The sequence below is a fragment of the Eurytemora carolleeae genome, unplaced genomic scaffold (assembly GCF_000591075.1).
Source record: "Eurytemora carolleeae unplaced genomic scaffold, Eaff_2.0 scaffold397, whole genome shotgun sequence".
NCBI classification, from domain to species: Eukaryota; Metazoa; Arthropoda; class Copepoda; order Calanoida; family Temoridae; genus Eurytemora; species Eurytemora carolleeae.
This window is the reverse complement of record NW_019396371.1, coordinates 73463-84304: the sequence shown is the minus strand read 5'-3', so window position 1 is coordinate 84304 and position 10842 is coordinate 73463. Positions and strand designations below refer to the sequence as shown.

The window sequence follows — 10842 nt, the reverse complement described above, 5'->3', positions numbered from 1 at the left end:
GGGGGGGGGGGATAAAATTTCCCTAGAAAATATCGTAAGCCACCTCTGAAACCCATAAAAATTAAGAATTCAGACAAGATTTCTAAAATATGATGAATTGAAGGTGTATAAATTGTATACTGTACTAAACGAGTTTTTTAAAGGTATATTAAATAATCTGTCAACAATTTTTAAAGTTAAACAGCTGCAGAGAACTATGATTATAAGAAAAAAGACGAAATAAACTCCGTACAGTTGTCTCTTATTATGGTATCATACTTTGTTGGTTAGCCTTCATACAAGGACTTCAACAAGCATTGTTTATTTCCAAAAACAAATTTCTAAATTCTAAAATGTGGCAAAAAAAGCAATAAATTTAAATTTGCAATCAACCCTTAATAATTTCTAACAAGTGTTTAGCATACGAATACACGGATCGAAGAGATAAGAAAGATTAGAATAGCTGTGGAGCAGGCCCCTTGGAGAACCCCGCCCTCAGTTAATTAATAACCAGCTAACCACCCTATACCAACCAACTGTAATTATTACACCCTTCTTGGGCATCTAATCTTTGGGGTTTCTCCTTTCTCTCCAGGAGATAAAATCAGGAGAAAATTATTTTCGTGAATCAGATGAATAATTTGAAGTTTACTTGCTGAAAACATTGGAATCAGTAGTTTAGCTATAACTGTGGCAAATATAGAGGCCTATAGTAAATTACGTTGTATTGTTCATATAGGTAAATATTCCCATTTGTAAATATGTAAATTATGTATTGCAATTAACCCATTCAATGTACTTAGATATATGTAACTCTGTCATATTTACATTGTGCTTGTTTAACTACGTTAAATATAACAACGCATAACTTGTAGTTAAGTTGTTAGAGACCCAATTCTAATCTAAACTGAAGAAATATTCCTTAGTTGATAAAGAAACTCCGATTTAATTACAGTGTTCATAGTAATTTGGTTTCGTTAAAACATATGAATTGCCTTGAGAATTGGCTTTATCGACTAATAGCTAGTGTCCGGTTGACATCGATAGCTAACGAGATTGCGCCTAGTGGTAGTGGGGTTGATGGTTCACGGGATTGTAGCCGTGTATTGAAATTGATAGCCAAGAGAATATGTTCCCAGAAACTGTTATGGAGTAGGCATTTACTACATAACTATCAAACGAAACAAACAAATTAGATTTTTTTTTTTTGAATAATGTTCCCAGGAGAAATGAGAACTGAATACACTAGGTATCTCTCATAACCAATAATCATGCTTTGCCAAGTATATTTTACCCCCCCCCCTTTATTAAACCCCTTCCCTCACCCGGCCTTTCAACCCCGTCGGTATTTATCCCATCTGGACCCCTGCCGAACTTGTAAATGAAATCTAGATGAAGATAGGTAGATAGATAGACAGTCACTTAAAGAAACTGATATGAGAGTTAAGATGAACTGATAGTCAGCATACATTGGAAAACCTGGTTCAAATATCCACCTTATTATCGATATTCATTCATCCAAAGAAAAAAAAGTATTATTTATTATTGTTCTGACGAAAAGAAGAACATCTTAACTACAATTTATAGGAAAATGAGCATCACAGATTGATTTTAAATATTTTCTTGCTTATAGTTTAAGCTGGTTATAAGATGTGATAATATAAAGTTTATTGTTAAATTACAAGTATCGGTGTACAGAACGAGTTTACAATTACAAATTGATAATTATTTTAACAGTACAGTATACCGCAACCAGGGGCGGATACAGGATTTAAGTGAGGGGGGGCAAGATTTTTTAGGAACAAAAATGAATAATTAGGAACAAAAAATCGTGCCGCAGGCGAAAAATTTTTTTGACTTAAAGGACTCAAAAAGAGTCAAAATTAATGACCAAAGACTAAAAAAAACTATATTTTTAAAGTTTAGGAACAAAATTAAAGGATTAAAACAGGAATTTGGGAACAATTAAAAGATTTTTCAGGAATTAGGAACAGAAATAAAGGATTAGGACAGGAATTTAGGAACAATTAAAAGATTTTTCAGGAATTAGGAACAGAAATAAAGGATTAGGACAGGAATTTAGGAACAATTAAACGATTGTTCAGGAATTAGGAACAAAATTAAAGGATTCGGACAGGGATTTAGGAACAATAAAAAGATTGTTCAGGAATTAGGAACAAAAATAAAGGATAAGGACAGGGATTTAGGAACAATAAACAGATTGTTCAGGAATTAGGAACAAAAATATAGCATTAGGACAGGGATTTAAGGTGGGTCGGACACAGGAACAGGAACAATAATAGGTACATTAGCAATTTAAGAACAAAAAGAAATTACTAGTTATACTTAAATGCATGAAAATTAGGAACAATATTACAATTTTGATAAATGAGTTTTGATTAAGAAACATTACTAGATATGAACATTATTATAACTTAAGTCTAGTTCTTACAAATTTCTAATTATAAATTTATCGTTAACAATAACATTTAGCAAATTGGGAACATTTTTTTGCCTCGAAATCTCAGGGGGGGCGAATGTCCCCCCGCCCCTGACTGCAACTATTTGCCGATTTTTATTCATTTAACCATAGGTACAATTATAGTTTGTATCTATCTATCTACACTGCTTTGGTAAAGCGTAACCGTAGTTACCTATGGTAGAGCGTCTAAGAAATTGGCCATATAAGTGTTATATAAACAAAATATGTCAGATTTGGCAAGATTGGGGGGGGGGAGCTTGGTGTCATTGTTGACACTGGAAAATTATCATATTTCATTTTAAGAACGCCCCATGACACCAAATAATCATAATAAATGTTTCATAACTACATTATCAGAGCGATCTACATAGTTTTCAACATTGTCCATCACCTTTTTTGCCGACTTTTATTCTGAAGTTTGATCAGGCGTTACCCTTATGGTTTTCTGTAGACTTTGATATCACGGGTCTACAAAACAAGGAACTTTTACTGAGTATTTGATAAATTCCTAATATGAGTTCTCAATAACCAGGCTTCAACATGTCATAAATCTAGAGTTGACGTAAAGTAATAGATGTGTCTTTTCTAATAGCCGTCTGGCTGTCCCATGTCTCTATTATCCTATTTTTGTCTCGTGGTTTATATGTTTACGCGCCAATTTACCGTCTGTGCACATTTGCCGCGTCAATTAGCATCATCATTCATCATACGACCGAGAAAGCAGGAAGCAAGGCAGAGTCTCTCAGCAATTAGGTTTTTCACGATCTATAATGATACCGCCCAGGAGGAGGGGCTAGCTTACACCCCCGCCCCCTCCCCCCTCCCATTCTTCATCCCCCATCCCCTCTTTCTCTAATTTTATCAGCTTTTTTACAGTGCAGACACCTTCGACAAAAAGCACCATTGAATTTTGCTCAATAAAATGTCACGTTAAATTTTCTAACAATTGTTTTATACTTTCTGCTCGTTTTATCGTGGTTTGGTAACGTGTAGAATTTTGCATTACAATTTATTATTTAATTTTTCTTAGATTTCTTAATGTTATTTGTACGTATAGTAAATAAAAAAACTTATCGCAGATATTTTTTCATCGTTTGCGCATTTCCAAAGTTTGATACGAACAGACATACAATTCAAATATGTATAAATGGATCATAACAGTGTAGTTTGTCAACATGCAACATTCAAAAAGAAGTGTGTGAAACGTGTTTTTAACATATAAAGGATGAGATTTTAATGACGACCTAAAACTCTTTCTATACAACAATTTGAAGGTTTAATTTGGGTTTCTGCCTTGACAAAGAAAGAAACAAGTTTACAGTCGCAGGAAATGAAGAATATAAGAACAAGGACTGAGTAAAATCAGTACAGTCGTCTCTGAAGTCTGACAAGGTGATAAATATAACTGCAAAACAAAATCATGTGAAAATACAAATTTTGCACAAATATTAAAATATTAAGTCGGCGGAAAGCATGTACAGGCCTTGCGCACACTTGTGAAAATATGAATGGTGGATAAGGGTGGGAAGAGATGAGTACCGAGGTTTGGATTAAAATGACCATTGTTCCTGAGGATCATAGGATCATAGGCCAAACCTACACAATCAAACAAATTCAAGCATATCAGGCGATACAAGTTAGTGACACAGTTTCAAAATGGTGAAGAAAAGAGGGGGGCGAAGATAGATAAAATAAATATAAATATAAACATGAGAACAAGGGAAAGAAGGAGATAAAAACAGATCAGCAAAAATTTTAGACATACACAAGAAAGGAAAACTTAGGAAGAACAATAAAGCGGAAATTTATTTCAAAATTTTATGAAGAAATAAGCTAAGTTTAATTTGATCATTAGTGTTGATAACGACGTTTTGTCTTCAAAAGTAAAAGTAGTGAATCGAAAATACCACTAAATCAATTCAAATTGCGTCTACATTCGATTTAAATGAATTTTAGTGTACGAATGTATGTAGAAGAGTATAAAGTGAGGGGGGGGGGGTATACCAGGGAGGGGGGGAGGAGAGTGTAAAGAAAGGGGGGGGTATAGATAGAACAATAGAGCATTTGATAAACAATGGTTACTGGTTAGGTTACCCATTTCTGAACACTTATCAGTATTGATCTTCAACCAACAACCTTTACCATATACAATAAATACAACCCAGTTTGGTAACCCTAAGATAAATTCTAAATGCTAAAGACATAGCATTTTGTTTTAACTACCATTACAATCATAATTGGATGAAAATAAAGTAAAAAAAAAGCTTCATGTTTTCTATGTGACAATTGAAAAACATTTTTACAACAGAAATACCGTTTATTTATGATTAATCAGTGTGACATTAGAAAAATTCAAATTTACATTTAACATACAGTGGTCTCCAGTTTCATGCAAACATTATATAGTTAACCTGAAATAAAGTGGGTTGAAAACAAAATGATATGTCTAATATCTTTGAAACTTAATTTTTAGACGATTGACTGAAGAAAAGAGTAAAGAAGTAATGATTTAAAGGAAGAAAGATTGAATGAATGAAAGGAGAAATAATCTTTAAAAATTATAACATGAAAAAATGAATAAATGCATGAAAGAAAGGATGAATAAATGAATGAATGTATGAGAGAAAGAATGGATAATGGGATGTATGAGAGAAAGGATGGATAAATGAATGAATGTATTGAGAGAATGAATAAATGAAAGGAGAAAAAATCTTTAAAAAATATAACATGAAAAAATGAATGAATGCATAAAAGAAAGGATGGATAAATAAATGAAAGGATGCATGAATAAATGAATGAAAGGATTAGAGAAAGTATGAATGAATGCATGAATAAATGAAAGGATATATGAGAGAAAGGATGGATAAATGAATGAATGTATAAGAGAAAGGTATGTTGGCACGAGTGTAGTGAGGGTTGAATGTATGATGGATAAGGGAGTAAACCTGAAACCATCCTGCTCCACCAAATTGTAACAAGATCTAGAGACATTTAAACCAGGAGGTGTGTTAGATATGATGGAGGAGGGGGATCACAATACCCCCAGCTTCTCAAATCCCCTCCCCCCATCTCACTTTCCAATAAAAAGAACAAAATGTAAAATAATACTTTTTCATCACAAAAAAAAGGATTAATAGAGCAAATCAAGAAATAAGTTAGATTAATATAAAAAAATGAAAAAATGAAAAAAAGAAAAAGCTCAGTGGTTGAAAAAAAAGTCTTAAATGTGAGATGAAAAGAAAAGGAAAAATGGCGAAAGAAAATGGAAATGTGATCGACGAGAGAAAGGTGATGTTTCTTAATTTAGTATTTGTATCAAATAATTAATTAGTATATAATTTTAATTAGATTAGGTCTAAAAACAATAACAACACTCTTAATACTTTGTCAGTTACGAACCTATCTTAGACATCACTAACTAGATCGATCCTACCCCTATTCTAGGTCCCCCATATTTACATATACTTTCTCTATGTATCCAATAATCCATATCAATCCTAGGGAAGTGTTTAGATTCCTTCAGAAACAACAACAAACATATTTGCTGGACAAATTGAACAGCTGGTATGCCAGGATTAACCCTTTACAGTCGGAGTAGGGTGGGGGGGGGGGGTCAACAGTACCCCGGGCAGTGGGTATATATTCAATTATTTCATCTGAAATTGGGTTCTAATCTGTTCTAATCTGGGGTTCAGCAAATTCAGGGAATATCTTAATCTTAATTGTTTATCTTAAGCAATAATTAATGGATTGATTGATTGATTAGCTAAGATTAGATTACATCGTTTATAACAGTTCATAGGGGTGTTTTTATTCAACAATAACAAACCTAACAAACTGAACAAACAGTTTTAATCGCTAGAATTGTGAGGGTTTATTAAGGGGAAGGTAGGGGAATGAATTTTTATGAACTTCAACTCAGAAAAACTAATAAAACTTGGAAGAATCAATGATTGTACGTATTTTAGCATCATTTTTAAGGCAATATTTCTTTAAATATCCCCCCCCCCCTCCACCATTTTTATAAATATAAAAAGTACGAAAAAATCCTAACTAAGAACCCTTAAATACTTCTATTCATCAATGAGAAAATATATACAGATAAACGGCTTCGAAAACTATGTAAAATTATAAGGACGTAGACGGCATATCCAGTTCAAAACGGCACATTTGAAACCATCTCTAAAACAATTGGTTTATGCTGGAGTCTATGAAGGAAATTGCCAGAATTCAACATGTTTTAGGAAAGAAAAAAGATTGAATCTTCCTTATTGTGATGCTCAAATAAAGGGTGCCGTTGTGAACCAGAGATGCCACACTTTATATGAAGGTTACATTTTAAAAACATTTCAAGTCCTTTAATTGATCTCCTACCTGATGAAGAGGCTGGCCTGCGAGGCTGGGGATGTCGGTTTACAAGAACAGGAATCTTCTAGAAAAAAAAATATTTTTAAAGATTTAATTTAACGTGTTTCACAGGTTTCCGTGAAGATTGGAGATATCTTTATTTTTCTATTTGAAAACTTTAAATGCAGTTTTACCATATTTAAACTCTTGGTTTTTAACAGGCTGAATATAAATTTATTTTTTGTAAGCTTTAGAAAGCTTGAAGTTCAAAATGTCTTAAATATAAGGACATAAAAAATAAACATTTTATCAAAAAATATTAATTTTCTGGAATTTTTCAATATTTAATACTTTTCTGATAAATTTTATTTAGTATATTTATTATAGTCCGAATTTAATGAATTTAAGCCGCGTCTCATATCCCCCAAAAACCTGTTTCAATTGAAAAATTGAATACAATTTTAAGTGAAACCAACTGTATTTTAGCCGCGGCTCAAATTCTTTAAATTCGGCTTCTTATGAGTGATAAAACCAAATTAAGTTGTATTAAACCTCTTAAATAATTGTATTAAGAGGAATAGTTGCGACTAATTAAGCAAAAATGTCCTCCTGTTATTTCTCGATTTTGTGATTTCTACCTTTGATCCGGGAAGAATGGATTGACACTCAGCATTTGCGTACAAAGAAGGAGGATGTGCTGTAAACAGATGTTCACAAAGCTCGAGATCTGTGGCGTAGTGAGGGCCGTTTGGGCAGAGCCTTTGATATCAGTTTATTCTATTTAACGCTAGACGGAGTAAAACTCATTTTAAAAATTACCTTGCCATAATTTTTTGCTCGGAATAAAATGGATAGTTAAATCTGTAGTTAAAATTATGTCAAAAAATAATTATGCAGTTTTTTTTCAAATTATTATTTAGTAAATTACAGTATAATCTTTTCTTTCTCTACACACTTGCAACTTGATCATGAAAACCTTTGATTTTTCTATTATTGGATATTTGACGTAGTAGAATTCTTGGCTGAAATCAAGGTCTGCAAAACAGTTTGCAATTCAGTTCTTTTGCAAATTTAAAAATAGTTAAACTTTAGTAAATTCCGCAAAACTGGTTTTCCTGCAAATCCGCAAGATATTCCGTCCTTTCCCCATATGAATGTAGAACTCTCCATGCGTGTTTCTTATATGCTTTCGTAGCGAGGATTCAGGCTGGGCTATAAACCTTCTACCACAGGATCTTGATATAAGAAAATATTAGTTTTTTTGATTCAAAACTTATTTTAAGAAAAGACTTTTATTTTTATTAACGTTATTAAAAATTAGGTTAACAGGCTATTTATAAACTAAGTGATCTTGATTAAAAAAGAATGAAAAAGAAATCATTTTATTAAGTGTTTTTTGTTATATTTTTAAGTTCTTGTAATTCCATGTCCAGTAGTAATCCAAAACATAAGATGTTATAGTTTAAATAAATATGATAGCGTAACTTAAAGAATCAAATAAATATGCAATTGTAAAAACATTCATTTTTTAACAAATAGTTCATTACTTATTTACTGAACTGATGAATTAATAGATACTAAATTTCTTAAAAATATGAATTTCTGAATTACCAAGTTACTAAGCATCTAAGTTACTAAGTAACTAAGTTACTAAGTAACTAAGTTACTAAGTAACTAAGTTACTAAGTTACTAAGTTACTAAGTAACTAAGTAACTAAGTAACTAGGTTACTAAGTTATTAAGTAATTAAGTTACTAAGTTACTATCCTTTCCAGTCTCCAACCCTTTCCCACCTTCCTTCATCCATGGAGTTAAGTGTAAAATGAAAACATGTTTTCATACTTATTGCAAGATAGATGGATAGATATGGATAAATAGATAGATATGTACAAGATAAAAAAAAAGATTGTCATGCACAAAATATTTACAAGGTGCGAACACGCTTACTATCTTGTAAAATATCTCTGTATTATGAACCTATCTATCTATCTTCCCCCAATGCCGTCGGGTTCTAAAATCAGGGTAGAGTGCAATTGACGTTTAACAAAAATTAAACGTCAGAGCAAAATAGACAGAAGTACAAAGTATGAATAAGAAAAAAATACCAGGGTAACCAGAAAACAGTGGTATAACTGGTTCGTTTTCAATTAAAACTAAAGACAAGGATTTGTAAGGGGTATTTTGATGCCTTTTACACAAATTTATTAATTTTCCCCTAAAATAGCTTTTTTCCCCTAAAATTATTCATTTCCGATATCAAGTGAGATAATCCAAAATAAAAAGAACTTTATACTCCATAGTTCACACTACTTAATAAACATTAATTTACGATTTTAAATATTTAAAATATCAATTAATCTAAATCTATTGGGGCAAACCCCCGACCCTGAACCAGTGAAATCTAAGGATTTCAGGCCCCAACGGGTACTGAACATAGGCGGTTTCAAGGGGGGGGTGGCAGTCCATTACCCCCCCCTGAGTGAAATTAGGGGGGGGTGTACCCCCCCCTGGATTTTTACAAATCATTTCTCATTTAAAGTATAGTTTTTATTTATTCTGTATAAATAATAAAGTTTACTTGAAAGTGACAATGAAAATAAACTTTATGAAATGATATCAATTATCATGTTCCTACATATTATATCTATCCAGCCTCCTCCATTAAATACATCCGTACTTTTCCGAGTACGCGGCATAACTCAGAATTATGCGCAATTAAAACCAAAACTTTGTGATTCAAATACTGCTCGCTCAATGCAGTGCTCTCACTAGTCACCAGTTTGGCAGTTTATAATGTGAAATATCTTTGATATTTTTTTTATATGAACGTCAACACTATATGGAAAATCAAAATTTATATGTTTTACTTTTAATTTACTGACATCATGACCATGAACTGAGACAAAATTTTTATCTTTGCATTTTCAGATAACATGAAACGAAACAACCCTAGTAGTAGTAACACCACGTCCACACAGTCTCAAAAGTCAATATTAGACTTTTTTTCTTCCAACCATGTTCAGCTTACCCCAGCTAAAAAACTAAGGTTCAATATATTTCACTTATCTATTACTTTAATTTTTAAATCTTTATCTTTCTATAATTTATTTAATTAAAGGGACTGTAAGCGTAATTTCAAGTGACCCTCCAAATCCCATACAAAGATAGCAATGCCCGATTCACAATGGTACCCTTAAAAGCTTTTTCTGATAAAATATGAATTAGATATCAATGTTTTTAATTTTGAAAACTGATCGTTTTTAATTGGGGCTTCTTTACAAAAGTGACTTGCGAATGGAACACCAATAGGAATTATCACAATTAAACACTTCATCTCAAGATNGGGTAAAAAAATTTTTTCGCCCTTCGGGCGAAATATTTTTTTCCCCCCCCCTGACTAAATTCCTGAAACCGCCCATGGTACTGAATGCTAAGCCCCCCCTGAAAAGAAAAAAAGCGGGGGGCTTGGACAATTTTATGACTACGCCCCTGCAGTATCTACCTATCTATATGTCTATCAAACTATCGAGACTTGATCTCTGATGGTTTCATGATTCCCTGGCTTCTCAGTCGGGTAAATAAAAACATGCTTGGAATGAATGCCAATTTTCTACAAGGGTTTTGGACAGGGTGCTCTTACCAACAGGGTTTCCTAGGCTTTATTTACGTACACTATACAGATAAGGTTCTCTTTAAAGATGGCAATGGTAACCTTGATCAATATATCAGATCAATATATATAGAAAATATTTTCAGTTTTCCAGGTTGAAGTGTTTAATTCTGAAAATTCATATATTTTCCCTGCAGTAGAAATGCGTGAAAATAATCAGTTCTCATCACCGTAAAATCTTACTTTCTGAGATTTTAATTTTATGCATTTTTAACGCACAACATATATCGGGGTTTCATGGCATCTGATTGACTTAAACTAAAGGGGATGGTGGAGTTGGCACATTTGATGTAGGGGGGGGGGGCCCTGCCTTCATTTTTGGTTCAAATCTTCCAATTTTTTGGATGCACTTGTGTATTATTTT

The 10842-nt window shown here is 32.5% G+C and overlaps 1 protein-coding gene across 8 annotated transcripts in view; it reads right to left on the bottom strand.

Moving 5' to 3' along the window:
* Positions 1–10842, bottom strand: part of LOC111701899 (uncharacterized) — a 102201-nt gene that overhangs the window by 80645 nt on the left and 10714 nt on the right. For all 8 annotated transcript variants that reach the window (XM_023473377.1, XM_023473380.1, XM_023473378.1 and 5 more), the window contains 3 exons: positions 7924–8043; positions 7447–7567; positions 6836–6893 (listed from right to left, as the gene is read on the bottom strand). In XM_023473377.1, the coding sequence (XP_023329145.1) occupies positions 6836–6893; positions 7447–7567; positions 7924–8043 (299 nt within the window). The remainder of the gene's footprint in view (positions 1–6835; positions 6894–7446; positions 7568–7923; positions 8044–10842) is intronic.